Source organism: Carcharhinus amblyrhynchos, chromosome 1 (assembly GCF_965287045.1).
Source record: "Carcharhinus amblyrhynchos chromosome 1, sCarAmb.v2.hapA, whole genome shotgun sequence".
NCBI lineage: Eukaryota > Metazoa > Chordata > Chondrichthyes > Carcharhiniformes > Carcharhinidae > Carcharhinus > Carcharhinus amblyrhynchos.
In genome coordinates, this window is record NC_137324.1 from 149,655,568 (window position 1) to 149,678,732 (window position 23,165).

At 43.3% G+C, this 23,165-nt stretch overlaps 1 protein-coding gene across 1 annotated transcript; it reads right to left on the reverse strand.

Annotated features, from left to right (window-relative positions):
* Window positions 1-21,521: 21,521 nt before the first annotated feature.
* LOC145350591 (large ribosomal subunit protein eL39-like) lies at window positions 21,522-21,677 on the reverse strand. Its single transcript, XM_080199795.1, has one exon. It carries the CDS (start codon window positions 21,675-21,677, stop codon window positions 21,522-21,524), a length of 156 nt encoding a protein of 51 aa, XP_080055921.1.
* Between the last annotated feature and the right edge of the window lie 1,488 nt (window positions 21,678-23,165).

Sequence of the window (23,165 nt, forward strand, 5' to 3'; positions counted from 1 at the left end):
AAACCCTGGATTTAGTGATTGCCAAACAATCTCCCCAGCATCAAAAGTATGATTTTAGAATTGTAGTCTCATTTCTTCAAATTTTAATTATTGTTGGAGACTTCTTAAAGTTATAAATTTTATTTTTACTTCTGTCTCTTTTATTTGTAGTTTTCTCACATTGTTTCACTTTCTGTGTGTGACTTTACAAATAATTAAATATTCTAATGAATATTTCCTGGTTTCGATCCAGCTGCTGCCAAAGTCAGCTACATCACCGTTGTGGTTTTGGATCTAAAATGGACATTTTACTCCTGTGACATGTTACACATGGTCACTTGTTCATATTTGACAGAATTTTGGGCAGTTTGTTAACGCAGAATAGGCAGATTGTAAAGCCAGCTAACATTTAATGCTAATTTGATGTATCAGTGCCATTCTTGACCTGAACATTCTGGTTAATGTCCTTTCTTAATCTAGCACACATGAACAGGTGCTCATATTCATCGGCCGATCTAAAGAGCTTTTTAAAGGAATCATCATCAATACTTTCAGAGTAGAATCTGATTAATTTGTATTGGTTGTCGCTGAGTTAATAGAAGTGCTTGCTGGTCTGTGCTTCTACTTAACGTTGTTAAAGTCTGCAGAGACTAGTACATGGTGAAGTGAAGCTCTCACTTCAAGGGTTCTGCTCAGACCACTTGTTCCTAGACACTGGCGAATCAGTATTCCCCCTTAGCCTGCAATATAACAGGAAGAATGAGTTGAGTACAGAGAAGGAGAAACTGCCTAAAGAGAGAGGAGAAGAAGGCAGAGAAGAACTCTCAGCAAGAAGGCATAGGCACACAGGATCTTCAGGGAATAATTCTGCACTCTCCTTTCCTTCTCTATGCTTGTCTGTAAAGTGCGCAATAAACAATACTTTTCACTGTATACTAATACATGCGACAATGATAAAATCAAAAATTAAATCAATTTTCATATCTGAATCTCAATGAGGAGCAGAGTGTTAGGGATTTCATTAAGGAGTATTTCACTGAAGTTAGTCAAGTTTGCAGGCACTGTTCAGACCACTGTACCTAGCAAAACCCATGCGCTTGGGGGAACTTGTCAGTCCTCTCTAGGATGCTTATTACCAGAAAATCCTGACATTGCAGAAGAGGACATTTGGCCCTTTGAGTCTGCACCGACTTTCTAACAGAGTATCTTAACTAGGCCCTCTTCCCCGCCCTATCCCAGTAACCCTACACATTTTACCATGGCTAATCCATCCAACCTACACATCATTGCACACTAAGGGACAATTTAGCATGGCTAATCCACCGAACCTGCACATCTTAGGACTGATTATGATTTATTGTGGTCTGTTGCATGCTGCACATCTTGTCACCACTGGGGCATAGGCCTTGCTACAAGGTATATAGAAAGCAGCTGTGGAGAGGAGGAACACCACCCCATTCTGGTCAGAATATCTATGCTTAGCACGAGTGTGAGACCAGATAACACTAGCTCAGTTCCGTATTCACTAATAGCCCCGTTTCTAACCTTCCTCTCAATTCTGACAGTCACAGTGTCCTTTTGGCTAAAACACTGAAATAAAAGCCAGCGTAAACATTTCAAATCAAATTTAGCAAACAAACCATCCAATTTGTCATACAAAAGTCAGCTAATCACCCACTTGCAATCCATTAGTGTTAGTCTTCCATATGTCATTGCCATTCCTCGGTCGCCTGGCTATCGCACAGCAAGTGGGAAGGTTGCTGTTTTTCAATGGTTTCAGATGGCTTTGCAGAGTGATCTTGTACAGCTCCAATTCTAGATGCTTCACTTTGGACTGCACCACCTCAGTGTGCAAGATAGACTGGGCTGACTAACGGGGAGGTGGCAGCAAGTGTACCGGTAGGTTTGCAGCTGTAGAAGGCCAAATGAGAATGGACAGCAGTTTCTTGCTCTGCAGTGTCACTGCCATTCACAACGGCCAGCACCTCAACTATCCTAGCAATGCACTGGGGGACAAATTGCTGGTCTGCTGAGACAGATGGCAAGGCCGTTTGAACACAGGTATGCGTAGCTGTGAGTGCAACAATCAAAATTTGTATGGCAGCAAGTTGTGTTTTCATCACCAGCACAAAGCATGTGAAGGTGCCATGCAGTTAGTTATGTCAGGTATGAGTCACGTTTGATCGAGGTAGTTGGGAGGTGAGTCAAGTGGGGAGTGGCGAATTGAACAGTGGGGGAGGCTAGCAGTAGAGTTGATGGTGTATGGTATTTTATGACATATTCACTGACCTTGACCACTCACGCAAGACCATTGAACTTCTTGCAGTACTACATCCAGATTCCGAGAACTACACTGCTGGTAATGCCTGAGATAGCAGTCTGCTCCCATTGCTTTCACACTGTCCATATGGATTGCCTTCTCATCCTGTGGTGACAGAGAACTTTTGCTCCTTCTGTCCATGAAGGATACAGTCATCAACTTCCAGAAGTATGGTGAATGATATGCCTCTGTCTACATCATGATGTGGATGTGCCGGCGTTGGACTGGAGGAAACACAGTAAAAAGTCTGACAACACCAGGTTTTAGTCCAACCGATTTACTTGATAGTAAACGCACAAGCTTTCGGATTAGTCCCTTCGTCAGGTGAATGGAGAGTTCTGGCCTCAGACAGAGCATATAAAGCACATGTAAAGATTCGCATTCTAATCAGTAATCCGTAAACTGTCTGTGTTTTATATGCTCTATCTGAGGCCAGAACTCTCCATTCACCTGACGAAGGGACTAACCCGAAAGCTTGTGCGTTTACTATCAAATAAATCGGTTGGACTAAAACCTGGTGTTGTCAGACTTTTTACTCTGTCTACATCGACAGTGATGAAGTGGAAAAGGTAGAGAGCTTCAAGTTTCTAGGTGCCCAGATCACCAACAACCTTTCCTGATGCTATCATTAAGAAAATCCATAAATGCCTCTACTTTCTCAGGAGGCTAAGGAAATTCAGCATGTCCACTATGACTTTCACCAATTTTTACAGATACACCATAGAAAGCACCCTTTTCAGATGTATCACAGCTTGGTATGGCTACTGCCCTGACCAAGACTGCAAGAAACTGCAAAGAGTTGTGAACAAATCCCAGTCCATCACGCAAACCAGCTGCCCATCCATTGACACTGTCTACACTTGCTACTGCTTTGGAAAAGCCACCAGCATAATCAAGGACCCCCGGACATACTCTCTTCCACCTTCTTCTGCCAGGAAAAAGATACAAAAGTCATAGATCATGAACCAGCTGACTTCAGAACAGCTTCTTTTCTGTGCTGTCAGACTTTGAATGAATCTACCATATATTCTCTAAGTTCTGGCTATGATTGTAACACTCTACTCTGCACCCTATCCTTTTCATCTGCCCTATCTACTCTATGAAGGGAATGCTTTGTCTATACAGCATGCAAGAAACAACACTTTTCACTATATCCCAATACATGTGACAACAGTAAATCAACTCAAATTTTCAACAGAAGCCTCCAGTGATATATCAGAGACCACAGAGCATGTTCTGGGGAATGATGTACTATCTTATGTTTCTTTAAATTACTGCTTTATGTGAGAAAATGCATTAACCACAGACTTAAATGGGTGCAGCAAAAAATAGTTATTGATGTGACACATCCCACCCACCTGGGAGCTTTATTGATGGGATGGTAACAGGGCAGTCACCAATTATCTCGATCTATCAAGTTTCCACCTAAAAGCCAGCACGTCGATCTGGTGAGTTCCACATTCCAAAGGTGCATCTGAAATGAGAAATCTGTCACAAATAAACAGCAACCAATTTTCAGTGGGTGGCTAATGCACAGTAAATAAGTGCATTGTCTGATTCAGACAGTTATTCTGAATCTATATGTTGACGAGAGGAGTTTGCAAAATACTGACACCAATTTCCTTTGTGCCGGAGTATGGCCCAAATAAATTGTGAAATGGATCTGAAATGGACCCCTCAATGTTTAATATACTGTATAATGTTGATACAAAGCAGAAAGATCATGCTTCATTTCACATCCCATGTGACATGGGTCACGAAGAATGGCCATTTGGTAAAAATGGCTCACCAAGGAAATAAGTTTGAAAAGCACTGCTTTAGGCCATCCTGAATTTGTGAAAGGTATATAAATTCCTGCAAAGTCTAAATTCCAGAGTTGAAGGAAGTTGGTGCATATCACTCTCCATTATTCAACTGGGATAACGGTGGATGTTTTGCAAGTTCTAAGCCAAAGGCATGGATATATAATTATATGTGAGGTTTGGTCAATTTCTGGGGTCAGATACCACAGCCCATCCGAGTATATAATTATTCAGTTTTCACCTTTTACCCCTGCTGAAGTCATCCCTTTGGGGAATGCACAATAACTCTGTTCCAGTTTGACTCTCTCTCACCAAATGGATGGCTTTGTTTAGTTATTTTATCTCATTTGGCCTCTCAGACATTGTGGGAGCACAGTTAACATGGTCCTTGGTCGTTTCTCTGTGTTTCTGCAGGGTCCATGTTACTTGGGTTGAGTTGTGAAGCCATGGTATAGGCAGATTATAGCAATGGGAAACTACAATAGGAATTTCACTGGAGAGATGTAAGGATGAATTATACTTGGGCAATTACTGCGTGAATAGGCAGCAGTCATTTTGGGCTAAACTTTACAACAGTAGCATATATTAACTCTAAAGTTTTGTAGGAGGTCATCTGGCTGTAAAGCCACTCTCCAAATCTAAAAAACGATGATTGATAGGAATGAATGATCAACCAACATTGTGGTAATCACTCATAGGAAAAGCTGAGCAAAAGAATGTCAATCTTTCCCTCTCTTCTCACCAAAGTCATTAGGAAGCAATACAATATGTTAAGTATAAGCTCTGTTTTATGCTTGAATTCTTGCAACTAAGAGGAAAGACTGTAGTTTTCAGCGACATATAATCTGGGACTGACCTGCCTTTTGAAAGTGCTATCTTTTGGATAAGATGGTAAGCTGAGGCTCCATATGCCTGTGCAGGTGAACATAAAGGCCAGGCAGTTAGTTTTCCGTCCTGGAATATCCCTTAAACAACAGTACCAACACATGTTATCAAGGTCCTTTATCTTGTCTGTTGTTTATGGGCCTCGCTGTTTATAGCACACACTCTGATGAAGAATCATCCAGACTCGAAAAGTTAACTCTGTTCTCTCTCCACAGATGCTGTCAGACCTGCTGAAATTTTCCAGCATTTTTTGTTTTTGCTTCAGGTTCCAGCTTTTATCTTTCTGTTTTTAAATTGGCATCTATATCTCCTTATCCGGTAACTGTGACTGTGTTTCCAAAGTACTTAATTAGCTGTGAAGTAATTTGGGATGTCCTGTGACAGTGTTGTACAAACACATTTTCTATCATTTTTAAATAAATAATACAGGCAATTGGGAAGGTGACAGAATTCTCTGGCGTACTCTTAATAGAAGGACCGCAACATAACAGGATACTGGAAACCAGAAGTAGATACCCAAATGCGGTAGAAACATTTCTGTTTTAAGACACAGAACATTGACAATGTCAAATTCTGTGCTCTGGATCCTTAGACTTGTGGAATGCTATGTTCTGCAAAATGATCCAGCACTTTCGGGCAATAATAATTTTACAGGCCTTGTAAGGAACATAGATTATTCATTTTCATAAGGAAAACAGCACTCCCTGACATTCAAGCATCATAAACTGTGGTACTGATAAGCACTATTTAACCAATAATATTCTTCCTAGAAAATGCCTTATTGAAAATGTATAACAATGTTATATCAGTATGAAAATAAATATACAATTTTTATCAATTAAAATATGCATTTTATAAATCTGGGCTATTAACGGTTAGATATTTGTCAATTTCAATTTATTGGGACCACATCGAAAAATCTTCTTCAGTCATAAGACTGAAATCTCGGCTTAGACAGAGTCATAGAGTCATTGAGGTTTACAGCATGGACTTGTCCATGCCATCCCTTTTTTTAAAACCCCTAAGCTAATACCAATTGCCTGCATTTGGCTCCTATCCCTCTATACCCATCGTACCCATGTAACTAAGTGCTTTTTAAAAGACAAAATTGTACCCGATCCTACTACTACCTCTGGCAGCGTGTTCCAGACACTCACCACCCTCTGTGTGAAAAAGTTGCCTCTCTGGACACTTTTTTATCTCTCCTCTCTCATCTTAAACCTATGCCTCTAGTTTTAGACTCTCCTACTTTTAGGAAAAGATATTGACTACCTAATCTGTGCCCCTCATTATTTTATAGACCTTTATAAGATCACCCCTCAGCCTCCTACGCTTCAGAGAAAAAAGTCCTAGTCTATCCAGCTTCTCCTTATAACTCAAATCATCAAGTCCCGGTAGCATCCTAGTAAGTCTTTTCCGCACTCTTTCTAGTTTAATAATATCCTTTCTATAATACGATGACCAGGACTGCACACAGTATTCCAAATGTGGCCTTACCACTGTCTTGTACAACTTCAAGACAGGGTGGTGGATTGAAGTGTATCTACTTCAATGCAAGGAGCATCAGGAATAAGGTAGGTGAACTTAGAGCGTGGATTGATACTTGGGACTATGATGCTGTGGCCATTATGGAGACATGGTCAGAAACAGGGACAAGAATGATTGTTGGCAGTTCCGAGGTATAGCTGTTTCAGTAAGAGTAGGAAAGGTGGTAAAAGAGGTGGAGGAGTAGCATTGTTAATCAAGGCTAGCTTAACAGCTGCTGAAAGGCATTTTGAGGGCGATCTGCCTATTGAGGTAATATAGGCTGAAGTTAGAAATAGGAAAGGATTGGTCATGTTGTTAGGAGTTTTCTATAGGCCCCCAAATAGTAATAGAGATGTGGAGGAGGAAATGGCAAAGTAGATTATGGATAGGTGTGGAGGTCATAGGGTAGTTATCATGGGCGACTTTAACTTTCCAAATATTGATTGGAACCTTTATAGGTTGAATAGTTCGGATTGGACACGTTTTGTACAGTGTGTGCAGGAGAGTTTCCTGACACAATATGTGGATAAGCTGACAAGAGGTGGGGCCACATTAGACTTGGTACTGGGTAATGAACTGGGCCAAGTGTTAGATTTGTTTGTGGGAGAGCACTTTGGAGATAGGGACCACAATTCAGTGTCCTTCATTATTGCAATGGAGAGGGGTATGGTCACACGGCAGGGCAAGGTTTATAATTGGGGCAGGGGTAATTATGATATGATTAGGCAAGAATTAGGGAGCATAAGATGGGAACAGAAACTGTCAGGTATGGACACAAATGAAAAGTGGAGCTTTTTCAAGGAACAAATTCTGCATGTCCTTGCTAGGTATGCCCCTGGTAGGCAGGAAGGAAATGGCCAGGTGAGGGAACCGTGGTTCACAAAGAAGGTTGAATGTCTTGTCAAGAAGAAAAAGGAAGTGTATGTAAGGATGAATAAATAAGGTTCAGTTGGGTTGCTTGAGTGTTACCAGGTAGCTAAGAATGAGTTAAAAAAAGGGCTTGGGAGAGCTAGGAGGGGGCATGAGGAGTCCTTGGTGGGTCAAATAAAAGAAGACCCCAAGGCTCTTTACTGTTTTGTGAGAAATAAAAGAATGACCAAGGTGAGGTTAGGGCCAGTCAAGAATAGTAATGGGAACTTGTGCATGGAGTCGGAAGAGATAGGTGAGGTGTTGAATGAATACTGATCTTCAGTGTTCATTAAGGAGGGGGCCCATGTTTTTGAGGAGGAGTGTGTGATACAGGCTGATAGGATGGAGGAGGTAAATGTTCTGGGAGATGTAATAGCAATTTTGAAAAACCTAAGGGTAGATAAGTCCCCTGGGCCAGATGGGATACATCCTAGGATATTTTAGGAGGCAAGGGATGAAATTGTGGAGTCTTTAGCTTTGACCTTTGGGTCCTCACTGTCAACAGGGATAGTGCCAGAGGACTGGAGAGTGGGAAATGTTGTTCCTATTTTCAAGAAAGGAAACAGGAATGACCCTGGTAATTATAGGCCAGTTAGTCTTACTTCAGTGGTCAGTAAGGTAATGGAAAGGGTCCTGAGAGATAGGATTTATGACCATTTGGAAAGATTCAGTTTAATCAGGGATAGTCAGCACGTTTTTGTGAGGGGTAAGCCCTGCCTCACAAATTTGATTGAATTCTTTGAGGAGCTAACTAAGTGTGTGGATGAAGGTAGAGCTGTTGATGTCATGTACATAGATTTTAGTAAGGCGTTTGATAAGGTTCCGCATGGTAGGCTCATGAAGAAGATAAGGATGTGTGGGATATAAGGAAATTTGGCCGATTGGATAAGTAACTGGCTGTCTCATAGAAGGCAGAGGGTGGTGGTGGAGGGAACATTTTCATACTGGAGGCCAGTTACCAGCGGTGTACCACAGGGGTCAGTGCTAGGTCCTCTGCTTTTTGTGATTTTTATCAATGACTTGGAAGAAGGGTGGCTTAGTAAATTTGCTGACAACACCAAGATTGGTGGAGTAGTGGATGAGGTGGAGGGCTCTTGCAGGCTGCAAAGAGACATTGATAGAATGCAGAGCTGGGCCGAAAAGTGGCAGATGGAGTTTAACCCTGATAAGTGTGAGATGATTCATTTTGGTAGGACAAACTTGAATGCAAGTTACACGGTCAACGACAGGGTTCTAAGGGATGTGGAAGAAAAGAGAGATCTTGGGGTTCATATCCACAGATCTCTGAAAGTTGCCACTCAAGTGGATAGAGCCATGAAGAAGGCTTACAGTGTGTTAGCGTTTATTAACAGGGGGTTTGAGTTTAAGAGCCATGGGGTTATGCTGCAACTATACCGGACCTAGGTGAGACCACATTTGGAATATTGTGTTCAGTTCTGGTCACCTCATTATAAGAAGGATGTGGAAGCATTGGAGAGAGTGCAGAGGAGATTTACCAGGATACTGCCTGGTTTGGAGGGTAGGTCTTATGGGGAAAGGTTGAGGGACTGGGGCTTTTCTCTTTGGAGCGAAGGAGGATGAAAGACGACTTAATAGAGGTTTATAAGAAGATGAGGGGGATAGATAGAGTGGACGTGCAGAGACTATTTCCTCAGGTGGATGTAGCTGTTACTAAGGGGCATAATTATAAGGTTCATGGTGGGAGATATAGGAGGGATGTCCGAGGTAGATTCTTCACTCAGAGAGTGGTTGGGGCGTGGAATAGACTGCCTGCTGTGATAGTGGAGTCGGATACTTTAGGAACTTTCAAGCAGTTATTGGATAGGCACATGGAGCACGACAGAATTATAGGGAGGGGATAGTTTGATCTTGGGATTGGACATAGCTCAGCACAACACTGAAGGCTGAAGGGCCTGTACTGTGCTGTGATGTGTTATGTTTCTATGTTTCAACAAAATGTCCCAACTCCCCTGTCCAATGAAACCAAGCATGCCTAATGCCTTCTTCACCTCTCTGTCCACCTGTGACTGCACTTTCAAGAAGCTATGAACCTGTACCCCTAGATCTCTTTGTCTATAACCTTTCCCAACGTCCTACCATTAACTGAGTAAGTCCTGCCCTCGTTCAATCTACCAAAATTCATCACCCCACATTTATCTAAATTAAACTCCATCTGCCACTTGTCAGCCCACTGGCTCAATTGATCAAGATCCCATTGCTGTCGGAGATAACTTTCTCCATTGTCCACTATGCCACCAAGCTTGGTGTCATTTGCAAACTTACTAACCCATGCCTCCTATATTCTCATCCAAATCATTAATATAAATGACAAATAACAGTGGACCCAACACTGATTCCTGAGGCATACCGCTGGTCACAGGCCTCTACAACCACCCTTTGGCTTCTGTCAAGAAGTCAATTTTGTATCCATTTAGATACCTCACCTTGGATCTTATGAGATTTAACTTTATGCACAACTACCATGCAGTACCTTTTCAAAGATCTTTCAAAGACATATCAACCTTGTCTAAATGTTTCCTTTAGTGAATATTTGTGAAAGAACCTTTGCAAACAGGTCTTGGCATAAGATTGTATGCAAGTATATCCAGTAGAAAGAGGGCTAATCATCTCATGAGGGGATCCCTAGCCTTGGTTATGGACTAGACCCCAAGGATGAGGTGAAACAACAACCACACAAATTTCAGCTGTGTAATGCCCATGTTTTCAGCACTATGGATACCATTTTATTTCCAGAAGTTAATTTACGATGTAAATAAATCCTGTGCATAATGAGGCTTGACTGACAACATAAACCCATCAAAGGGTTATGAGATAGGGAGGTGTTCACATAGCTGAACTGAACTGTTGATTTTTCTTGATTGTGGTATAATGGGTTTTCTTTCTGTGATCTCTTTTGCCAATGGCTCAACATTTATTTGCAGAAGATTAAGAGGCAAGGAGTACTTAAAGCTTCTGTTATTGATGTTTGAATGGGACATTTGATTGGCACTTCTATGAGGTTGTAGGACCATCAATTCTTTTCAAACAATCACGATTTGATTTTTTTTCGAAGTATTTTCACAGATACTATTGTTATTATCAGGTTAATTGATTCAGTTCAGAATGTATGCTGGATGAATGGGCATGAGTTGGCATTAAGTCTGCAAGGAGGGGGTGGGGATATCAGGGATGGGCAAATCTTTTGAACATGCCTTTTGAAGGGTTATTGTACCTAGACTATGGGTCATGGCTTCTTTGAAGTCTATGAACCATGAAGCTTGGAGAACAAGGGCCAACTGCGGGCTGAGGGATGGTTGGCGAAGGGATGCCTACCCCCAAAGGAACCAGTCAAGTCAGGGATGCATTATCCCTTATCCCATGCCAATGAAAATTAGGTTTAAAGTTTATTTATTAGCATCACAAGTAAGCTTAATCCTGCAATAAAGTTATTGTGAAAATCCCCTAGTCGCCACACTCTGGTGTTTGTTTGGGTACACTGAGGGAGAATTTTCTATGGCCAACATATCTAACCAGCACATCTTTCCTGTGGGAAGAAGCTGGAGCACCCAGAAGAAACCCACGCAGACACAGGGAGAATGCGCAGACTCCAGACAGACGGTGATTCAAGCTCAGAATCAAATCCAGGTCCTTGGTTCTGTGAAGCAGTACTGCTGACCACTGTGCCGCATTATGGGGTGCATGGAATGGGAGTGAGAATCCAGGAATTGGCTCGCATCCATCATTTTTTTGTCAATGCCCCCGTCTCCATTTTGACGTGATCAGAACTGTGAAACCCCAGGTCCTCCACTTCAGTCAGGAGGAACTCACTGAAATGCAGGTGGAACAATTGCCTCAGAGAAGAGCAAGGATGGCATTTTTAGTGCTTGTGAAGGTGATCTTGGCCATGAATGTTCACACATCGGGCTCATTCCAGGCTGAAGTAGTCAATGTATGCAAAATTTTCTTGTTTACCATGCATTATCACATCAATATTGCATGAGGAAAATCACTGAGGCTCTGTATTGCATGAAAGCTGAATACATCTCATTCTCTTGTGATAGGTGAGTGATGGGTGTATGGTGCATTGAACACAGTTTGAGACTAGTGGTACAGTTCGTAGATTATAGTTTCTGAACATATATTCTTTGATCTGACCTTTCACTTGAGGTCATATAGTTGACCTTTTTGCACTGTGCCTAGGCCATTGAGGTTAGTCTGCTGGTATTAACCACAGTAAGAAGTCTCACAACACTGGGTTAAAGTCTAACAGGTTTATTTGGTAGCAAATGCCACTTGCTTTCGGAGCGCTGCTCCTTTGTCCTCTTGACAAAAGAGCAGCGGTCCAAAAGCTAATGGCGTTTGCTACCAAATAAACCTGTTGGACGTTAACCTGGTGTTGTGAGACTTCTTCTTGTGTTTACCTCAGTCCAACATCAGCAACTGCGCATCATGGTATGAAATATGATAGCGATTGAAGCCCACTGACTTTGCAATATCTCTCTGGATATCTTCCTAGCTCATGTGGATATAGGGACATCTCTGCCTCCTCCATCTTCTGCACCAAGGCTTCCAGTGCAGTATTGTGAACATTGAAATCACATCACCTCCCCGGTTGTGCTATGGTGACTTTTCATGAAGATTGGATACTCTTCCTCAGCCACTTCCAGCACCTGCTCCAGAAATAATGCACCTCTCTTTCAGTGGGGCAGGCTGTCTTTAAATGGTGCTAGCCTCACACAAAGTTGCAGCACCTGCTATGGAGCTGCATAAGCCATCAACAGTGCAAGGATGGATTCATAGAATAGAATCATAAAATCCCTACAGTGCAGAAGAAGGCCATTTGGCTCAGAGAGCCTGCACTGACCACAATCCCAACCAGGATCTATTCCCATGACTCCACATATTTATATTGCTAATCTCCCTGATACTAACAGGCAATTTAGCTTGGCCAATCAACTTGGCCCACACATCTTTGGACTGTGGGAGGAAACCGGAGCACCCAGAGGAAATCCCACAGATGCAAGGACAACATGCAAACTCCACACAGGCACCCAAGATCGGAACTGGGGGCCTCTGGCTCTGTGAGGCAATGGCATTAACCATTGTGCTATCGTGCCGCTCCTGTGCCACTGTGCCACCCCTGATTATTGTGATGCTTGTGTCTGTTGTTTGTTTACAATTTACATAGATAATTTGGAGTTGGGGACCAGGTGTAGTATGTCAAAATTCACAGATGACACGAAGGCGCATGGCAGAGCAAAATGTGCAGAGGACACTGAAAGTCTGCAAAGGGACATAGATAGTCTAGGTGAATGGGCAAGGGCCTGGCAGATGGAATACAATGTTGGTAAAAGTGAGGTCATCCATTTTGGTAGGAATAACAGCAAAATGGGCTATTATTTAAATAGCGAAAAATTGCACTATGCTGCCATGCAGAGGGACGTGTGTGTCTTTGTTCATGAAGCTGGTTTGCAGGTGCAGAAGGTAATTGAGAAGGCAAATGGAATTTTGTCCTTCATTAATAGAGGGATGGAATTTAAAAGCAAGGAGGTTATCATTGCAGCTGTATATGGTTCTGGTGAAGCCACACCTAGAGCACTGGGTACACTTTTGGTCTCCTTGTGAAAAGATATACTGGCACTGGAGGTAGTGTGGAGGAGATTCACTAGGTTGATTCTGGAGTTGAGAGACTTGGCTTATGAGGAGAGACTGAGTAAACTGGGCCTATACTTATTGGAATTCAGAAGAATGAGGGGAGATCTTATCAAAACATATAAGATTATGAAGGGAATCGATAAGCTAAAAGCAGGGAGGTTGTTTCCTTCGGCAGGTGAAACTAGAACTAGGGGGCACAGCCTCAACATAAGAGGGAGCAGATTTAGGACTGAGTTGAGGAGGAACTTCTTCACCAAAGGGTTGTGAACCTGTGGAATTTCCTGTCTGGTGAAGCTGTTGAGGTTGCCTCATTGAATGATTTTAAGGCAAGCATAGATAAATTTTTGAATTATAAAGGAATTAAGGGTTATGGTGAACGGGCAGGCAAGTGGAGCTGAGTCCAATAAAAGATCAGCCATGATCTTATTGAATGGCGGAGTAGGTGCGAGAGGCCAGATGGCCTATTCCTGCTCCTAGTTTTTATGTTCTGTATTTCAGGGTTATTCAATCTCCATCATCCATTTTCTTTAGAGCAATCTTTTGAAAAGGGGATGCAATGAACCAAAGCTGGTCTATCTGAGGGCAGAGGGCTGCTGAAACCCTTTTCCTATGGAAGACCTTCTGAGATCCATCTGAAATGTTACAGGCACCCATTGGTTCCAATATCTTATTGACCCTATACATTCCAGTGGGGTCTGTGCGGAAAGTCATTGTAGGCTATAACTGAATATCTGAGGATTTATTGGACCACACTCTATTTGTTGTTACTGTTGGTATCTTAAAATAAAATGCGGAGAAACAAATTGAATGTGGTCAGAAAGCAAAATGAATTGTTTTGACCAGCGAGATTTAAGTCATAATTTATAGTTTGAACTACAGGGGACAAAAGTTTCTTTCTTACTTTTCATTGTTTGTATGCGCAAAGTATTGAATAATGGATATGCAGATTCATATTGGTTTCAGTGGTTTAACTAGAACAATTCCAATCCTTTTTCCTTAGTTACTTTAAAGTCGAGTAAACTATGGATTCAAAGAGAGATTGGGTAAAGCATGTTGCTATTAAATTGACATCTACCGCCTGAGGGACATGTCAGTAAGCACGCCTTTCACTGCTCTAACCCGTATTCATAGATTATCTGTAACTTGCGTGACACAGAGTACAAGACCACATAATAGAAAGGATTATCAAAACAAAAAAAATTTCCTTTATTTTTAGTATCTTTGTGGTGGGATAAGAACAGCAAATCAGATTCAGCTGGATATGTGCTCACGATAATCCATCCTAAACTTTGATAGTTCATTTGACTTTGCCTTCTGAAAGTCTCTGTGGCTCCTGTGGATTATTTCTCTGCAACGCTTGGAGAAACATCAATTAGCGGAAATCAAAACTTTTCCATTGCTGCACTTACCAACATACTGCAAGACAAAAAAAAACACATTCAGATGAAGGACAAATTTTGGTTACTAAGTGGCTGCAGGCAGCGGCAGCTACAGATGACCCACAGTGGTTCTGTCTGTATTTGCTTTGGGACATCTGAAAGTTATATATGTATTAATAACTTGCCAAATCCTATGTTCCTTCATTTGTTTATGGAAAGGAAGTATAGTCAATGAGGTAGACTTTGGAAATCCATGCGCGGCACTTACAGTAAAATGTCAAGGAACAAGAAGACATCTCGCTTTCGCTAACCAGTCCCAGTGACTGGACTGGTGCGAGTAAATTTTTCATTGGAAGATTATCAGTTGAATTCTTGATGCAAACCAGGAGATCAATACAGCATTCTCCTCTGCTTCAGGCTGTCATATTTAGTCTATTAAGATTTCATTGTAATGCAGGAGTAAAGCTTTGGTTAAGCTTTGGCAGCCATTTTCCCATTGGAAACTGTAGGGAATCTGGATGTTGTTTCCAAGACACCTAAGTAGCCTTTAAAAAAGTTGTCATGCTGGTCAACTTTATTTCCAATGGTTAAGTTGTGAGAAACCATTATTTTCTTTTGGAGGGCAAACAAAATAACCCATCGCAGTAGTATACACAAACAGAAAAGATGGATACCACTTTTGTTTAACTAAAAATACCAAAAACAATTCCTCCAACTTTACCTCATGGACTTGTTCAAAGTTTATAAAGCCAATTCGGCTCTGCCCATTGAGATCAGTCTGCAATGAGTTCTTTCCAGAATGGGCCCTAACTCTTGCACAATGCAATTATGGCCAGCATAATATTTGTGTTAATTCTATCCCATGTGTGATATTTGCTTCAAATAAGCAGCAAACTCATGATGCAATGTTCAGGAACTGTGGTTCTGGATTTCCATGATGAAGTGCTAATTAACACCTAAAGAACAGGTGTGAATCAATGGGGGCCTGTATTTGCATCCAGCAAATCTGGGAACAGGACTGTTCTGCCAAATCAATCTCTATTTCTACCGTGCAGTTGGCCGCTGGCAGGAGCACCAGCTGAAGAAGGCAGCAGCTGTGCATCATCCCTATTAGCTGGCAAATATCGTGGAATTGGTGCTAGGGACTGTGGGGATAGGGGGTGGGGAGTGGGGTTGGCCCAGAATGGATGAATGCAACAGAGATTGTGGGGGATGACGTCAGCTGATTGTGATAGAAGATTTTCTTGAGAATCTGAAGAGTCACTGCCTCTCCTCTTGGTTCACTAGCAGTGCTGTAAAAACCACTTACCTGCTGCATCCATTCCTCCTGCTCCAATAAGCTAATGGGTTTCCTGAGCCTCAAGAAATCTGGCTGAGCAGACCTCAAATGGTTCCGAAAATCTCAGTACTGTGAGTTTAGTTAACATGTTAAAGTCATTGCCTACCTCTCCACGGTAGGTTAGTCAGATATCCTCAAACCTGTTATGGTTAAAATGGAAGTAGATGTGTCACACTGCCTTGGAGCCAGGTTTTGCATATTTAACCCTATCCCTAGTCCTTCCCTGTCCATCATTGTGCATGGCAGGGAGGGTTAGGATGGGTAAATGTACTCCTAATCAATCTAAGTTGACTATCATGAAAACATATGGAGCAGAAGCAAGACCAAGTCTTAAACCTTTTCCAATCAATAAAATGACGACTGAACTTTTACATTAAGCCCATTTTCTAGCCCAATCCTCATATCCCCTGATTCCCTTTATGCCCAAAATTCTATTGATCTCAGTCTTAAGTATATTCAGTGACTTTGCATCCACAGCCCAGTGTGGTAAAGAATTCTGAAGATTCACAATTTCTCCTCATCTCAATTCTTGATGGCCGAATTGAGACTATGGGCTGAATGTTATGTCTTCCTCCAAGAGAGCACAAAAGTCCAGGGCCCCCTGATTTGAGAGCCACAATCTTTCCTGGCATTGATGTTCTGAGAGGTGAAGGAAGCTGGGCTTATAGATCCTGTGCCGAGGGTTTTGTCTCCTTCAGGGTGACCTATGTCCACCCCTGTTCTGCCCACTGACATTGGGCTGTATTGAATGCTGCAACTGCTGCATCTCTTGCTGCTGATCTGGAGGAGGTTGTACTTCCTCTGCAGTGGTCCGCTCTACTTTGGAATATGTGGGCCCTGAGTCTGTGTGTAAGCTCATAGGCTAAAAGGGCACTGGACCCTTAGAGGTTCACAAGGAACTTCAAAGAAATGTCAGTTAATTTCTCTCCCCACACCCAATCACTGAGATTAGCCTCAGGGACCCACTCCTATCAGCAGAAGCCTTTGACTGAAGCTGATCTCAGGCTTAAGTTCTTTCTTGTAAAGTGCTGATATCATCCCAGCTTTAGGCTTCACTGAGTTCCTATTGCGCTCTTGCTTTCTCTAACCTGCCCGAGTTGCCGATACAGCATGTGAACCATGCACCATTTGGAAAGAGACATATAAAGCAGAAAATATGTTTCAGTTCCCTCTGTAATTGCCTCATTTGGCTCTCTGCCCTATCTGCAAGATTTAAACTTCATGCCCAAGCCAACCCCTGGGAAAGACGGAAGGAATTGGAAACACCACAAGACCATAAGACATAGGAGCAGAATTAGGCCATTCAGCCCATCAGTTCTGCTCTGCCATTCATCATGGCTGATATATTTCTCAACTCCATTCTCCTGACTTTTCCCCTTTTAACCTTTGAATGCCTTACCAATCAAGAACCTTTCTACCTCTGTCTTGAATACACTCAATGACCTGGCCTCCATAGTCTTCTGCGGCAATAAATTCCATAGATTCACCACTCTCTGGCTGAAAAAATATCACCTCATCTCAGTTCTAAAGGGTTGCCCCTTTATTCTGAGGCTGTGTCCTTGAGCCCTAGTCTCTCCTATTAATGTAAACATCTTTTTCATGTCCACTCTATCCAGGCTTTTCAGTATTCTGTAAGTTTCACTGAGATCCCTCCTCATCCTTCTACACTCCATTGAGCACAGACCCAGAGTCCTCAAACACTCCTCACACGTCAAGTCTTTCATTCCCTGGATTATTCTCATCAACCTCCGCTGGACCCTCTCCTGGGCTAGCACATCCTTCCCTAAGTACAGGGCCCAAAATTGCTCATAAAACTCCAATGTGGTCTGACCTGAGCCTTATAAAACCTCAGCAGTATATCCCTGCTTTTATGGTCTAGTTCTCTGCTAACATTGCATTTACCTTCCTAAATACCAACTCAACCTGCAAGTTAACCTTGAGAGAATCCTGAACTTAAACTCCCAAGTCCCTTTGCACTTCCAATTTCTGAATTTTCTCCTCATTTAGAAAATAGTCTACGCCTCTATTCTTCCGACCAAAGTACACAACCTCACACTTCCCCACATTGTATTCCATCTGCCACTTCTTTGCCCACTCTCCTAACCTGCCCAAGTTTGCCTGCAGCCTCCCAGCCTTCTCAGCGCTGCCTATTCCTCTGCCTATCTTTGTATTATCTGCAAACTTAGCCATAATGCCCTCAGATCCTTCATCTAGAACATTGATATATAAAGTGAAAAGTTGTGGTCCCAACACCGACCCTTGCAGAACTCCACTAGTCACTGGCTGCCATTCTGAAAAGGACCCCTTAATCCCCATTCTCTGCCTTCTGCCAGTCAGCCAATCTTCTATCTATGCTAGGACCTTGCCTCTAACACCATGGGTTCTTATCTTACTCAGCAGCCCCTTGTGCAGCACCTTGTCAAAGGTCTTCTGGAAATCCAGGTAGATAACATCCACTGGCTCTCAGACTTCAGAATCCCATCAATTTTCCTGACCTTCTTTGGTGGACTTAACTCTGCTGATCATTTTCTGGGTGTAATGTCCTAACTCTGCTAGGGGTTGTGCATTAAAAAAATATATAGTTTGCACATGCAGATTCAGAGTTACATAGAGGTTTATTCTAGGAGCCGTTATGCAGAGCAGAAACTGAAACGAAACAGCAGCCTGTCAAATACCCTAATGAAATCACCATCAGATCATGTGACTGGCTTTTAAAGCAACCATATAGTCATTTAAATATATAACACTGGGTGTTGTTGATGTTTCACTGAAATCTAGAGGGTGATCAAGAAGGGAAAAAAAAGAGTAATTTACAATTTATGCTTTCAATTCATATTAATACATTCTGTCTATCTAATTGGGTCTATAATGTTGTTATTCTTCAGTTCTCTGCCCAAAGGCAAATCCTTGACAATAATTTGCTGAACTGCAGCAAAGTGCTATGATTCTTTAGTGGGGGTTGGATGTGGAGACAAGCCCCAAGCCTGTCTCAGCTGGAATTGGGATTGAGTTCTGAACTATTCTGATCCACTTGCTAATTGGCCCCTATAAGATTGTTGAGGGATTTGAAAAAAGTGAACACAGCATGTGACATCAAATTAAACAGCAGAAATAGAACATGCAAACACTGAGAGGGGTAACTGTAAGACAGATATTCAGATGATTCTTCACACACAAAGAGTGGTCAACATGGACCACACTTAAAATAACTCATTGGCCATCTCTCCTTTTGGAAAAACAAATTAAACCAAAGAAACTGGGGGAGACTGTCAAGTACTTTAAGATATCCTATTATCATGAAAGGTGCTTGATTCTTGATTAGCAAGAGGCTGGAAGTTTATTGGGGGTAGGCAGGAATGTGGGGTTGAAGCTACAATCAGATAAGCCATGATCTTATTGAATTGTGGAGCAGGATTGATGGGCCATTTGGCCTCCTCCTGCTCCTAATTTGTATGTTTATTTGTGCTATAGAGATGGAACTATGGTAGATGGATGATGCTGTAAGATAATCCAAGGAAATCCTTAACTCCAGCTAACACCATTGCATTATACAAATAACAATGAAGGAGAGAGGACAGAATACATAATCCGTTACATCTCTATTTTTAATTACATTCCCACATAACCAATAATCAGGTACTCGGTAGCACAGTAGTTAGCACTGCTTCTTCACAGCGCCAGGGGTCCAGGTTCATTTCTTGGCTTGGGTTACAGTCTGTGTGAGTCTGCACATTCTCACTATATCTGTGTGGGTTTATTTCGGATCTCCAGTTTCCTCCAATGGTCAGAAAGACGTGCTGGTTAGGTACATTGATGCAAATAGTTGCTGGACTGTGGCGACTTCATTGCAGTGTTAATATCAGCCTTATTTGTGACTAATAAATAAACTTTACTTTTACTTTCATTGGGCTTGATAATAACTAAGAGATAGGGAGTGATTTTTCGATGAGAAACTTGCAAGTATGGTTTCCCACAAATCCCACCAAATTCAACAACAGAACCTGGTTTGACTTTTTAAACAAGTTTTGCACCTGATGGCTAGCCAGCCATGGATGATGGGTCATTCCAATGTCACGGGGTGGAGTTTGGAAGGAGCCTGATATCAGGGCATTGGGTTAATGTGATTATTGCAGAGGGGAGCGAATGGGACTTCCCCAGACCGGAGCAACATTAGACATTATTAATGGTGGTGTGGGAGTCAAACAGTGGGGCCGATATTGTGGACTACCATTGGTGTAACCAAAACGTAAGCTTAGTTGGCCTCGGGAAAAGTTCCTCCTCCTTTTGACCCACAAGCAATGATTTTTAACCAACTCTCCTGTATTCTATAGGTGAGTCAGGAAAAGTCACAATCTGCTGCCCTCAGTCTCTCCTAGCACTTTTGACAGTCCTGGTAATGCCTAACATTTATCTGGCTTCTTTCTCTGAAGGGGAGAGAGAAAGGGCACCATGTGTGTCTCTGTTGAATCTGTTCAGACGATGAAACCTTCCATGCTAGCACTTCTGGCATATGCCTTTCATTTTCCTTAATCAAAGAATACTGCTCACTGTGTTTGATGGATTCCTCAACCATGTCCATTCTATTTCATGCAATTCTGCATTTACCTCTTAACCTCCCTCTCACTATCATGACAGGAACATTGAAGGAAGAGGGGGCCATCTGGCATGAGCCCATTCCGTTGTTCAGTTCGATCATGGCTAGTCTTCTACTCCAATGCCATTTTCCTACACTATCTCCAAATTCCTCAATATTCTTGGTATCTAAAAATCTGCTAATGTCTGCTTTGAGTATACTCAATGACTGAGCCTCCATGATAATGCTCTCCTTATCTTTCCCATCTTCTGCCACCTTAACATTGAATTCAACAATTTAGATCATAAACTCTACTCCCATTTTGTTTTGTTTCACATTGCTGTATTTTTAAAAAATATATTGGGGGTGATTCTCCCAAAAAATTCAAAGTGTTGAATTTGTGTAAATTCTGCATAAATCCTGCTGTCTTTTTCAGCGGGAGTTTCAAAATGAATCTCCAACACTCTGCACACTGTAGGATGCACTAGTGTGAAAAAGCTATGGGTGGGGTCTATTCCTGCTGGAGAGATAGGCAGCATAGCACTGAGTAGGCCACTGCGCATGCACCAATCTGTCAATGCTGAGATTGGTGTCCTCGCACTGCTGCCCACTGGACTGCTGCATAATCCTACGACCGCCGCCCCCCCCCCCCCCATCACTGGCTTCCCACTCACCCCCCTGATCACTGGCCTCCTGGATGTATCTGGGCCAGCCCCAACCCCACACCCCCAGCCTGCCTTGATCTCCCATCCCGTCACCCTGTCCCGACCCCTGCCGCACTGTCCCACCCACCCTGGCAGGCCAACCCCACCCCGTTCTCCCCTTGCATCACTCTGATGGCCAACATCAATCGCTGGCCTCCCTTCCGCTGTCACTGATCCCTCTGCAGAATGGCAGCGGGACGAGCATGCCCACCAATCTCACTCCCAGAGGTCCCACCCTTTCCCCAATAGGCCCTAATGGGGGCCCTTGGGCATTGTCACTTTGCCCCTTGGGCACTGCCAGGGGGCAGGCTGGCACTGCCAAGCTGGCAATGCCCAGGGGCAACCCCTTACCACCGACCCTCTAGGGATACAGATTACTCTTCCCTGCAGAGGCAAGAGAGCAGGAGAGATGGCTATGGCTGGTAGTGTACCAGTGATGGTGTATCCCTTTACAGACCCAGCCTGGCCCTTCTCCAATGTCTCCTCTTGAAGTTGTTCCTGATCTTGTTGCTGGTTTTCATGTGGATCCACTGTGGAATCGGACAGTTCTGCTTCATCTTCTTAGTGAGGAATCGCTTGATCCTGAAGGTTTGGTGGGATGACATGGCCACGCATCCACTTCGGGAGGAGGGATTCATTCCTCCGGTGGGGAGGAGGGATCGCCTCCAGAGTGGCAGCAGAACCCCCTGCACCCGGTCCCCAAACCAGAGATCCATCTGTGCCCTTCCTCCCCCCACAACCAGAGACTCATTTGCCGTCCCCACCACTCTCTCCCCCCACTCCCCGCAATGGAATGTAATGTTGGCAAATGTGAAGTTGTCCACTTTGGTAGGAAGAATGGTAGGAAGGACTATTACTTACGTGGCGAAAAACTGCAGCAGGCGACGGTGCAGAGGGACCTCGGGGTCCTTGTGCATGAGTCGCAAAAACCCAGCTTGCAGGTGCAGCAGGTGGTCAGGAAGGCGAATGGGATGCTGGCCTTCATAGCGAGGGGGATTGAATATAAAAGTAGGGAGGTCTTGCTGCAGCTGTATAGGGCACTGGTGAGGCCGCAGCTGGAGTAAGAACATAAGAACATAAGAACATAAGAAATAGGAGCAGGAGTAGGCCAACCAGCCCTTCGAGCCTGCCCCGCCATTCAATAAGATCATGGCTGATCTGTCTTGGGTCAGTTCCACATTCCCGCCCTCTCCCCATAACCCTTAATCCCCTCTCTTATCAAAAACCCATCAACCCGCGTCTTAAAAATATTTAGTGAGGCAGCCTCCACCACTTCAACGGGCAGAGAATTCCAGAGATTCACTACCCTTTGCGTGAAGACGTTCCTCCTCAACTCCGTTCTAAACCGCCCCCCTTTATCTTGAGGCTGTGCCCCCTAGTCCTACTATCCTTTCTGAGCGGGAAGAGTCTCTCCACCTCTATCCTATCCATCCCATTCATCATCTTATACGTCTCAATGAGATCTCCCCTCATTCTTCTAAACTCTAACGAGTACAAGCCTAGTTTATTCAGCCTCTCCTCATAGCTCAACCCCCTCAACTCTGGCATCAGCCTAGTAAACCTTCTGTGCACTCCCTCCAAGGCCAAAATATCCTTGCGTAAGTACGGCACCCAAAACTGCACACAGTACTCCAGCTGCGGCCTCACCAATGCCCTATACAGCTGCAGCAAGACCTCCCTACTTTTATATTCAATCCCCCTCGCGATGAAGGCCAGCATCCCATTCGCCTTCCTGACCACCTGCTGCACCTGCAAGCTGGGTTTTTGCGACTCATGCACAAGGACCCCGAGGTCCCTCTGCACCGTCGCCTGCTGCAGTTTTTCTCCACGTAAGTAATAATCCTTCCTACCATTATTCCTACCAAAGTGGACCACCTCGCACTTGCCAACATTAAATTCCATTTGCCATTTCCTGGCCCATTCGCCCAGCCTATCTAGATCCTTCTGTAGACTCTCCACACCCTCCGCACAATTTGCCTTTCCACCAATTTTGGTGTCATCAGCAAATTTCGACACCCTACACTCGGTTCCCTCCTCCAGATCATCTATATAAATGGTAAATAGCTGAGGCCCCAGCACCGACCCCTGGGGCA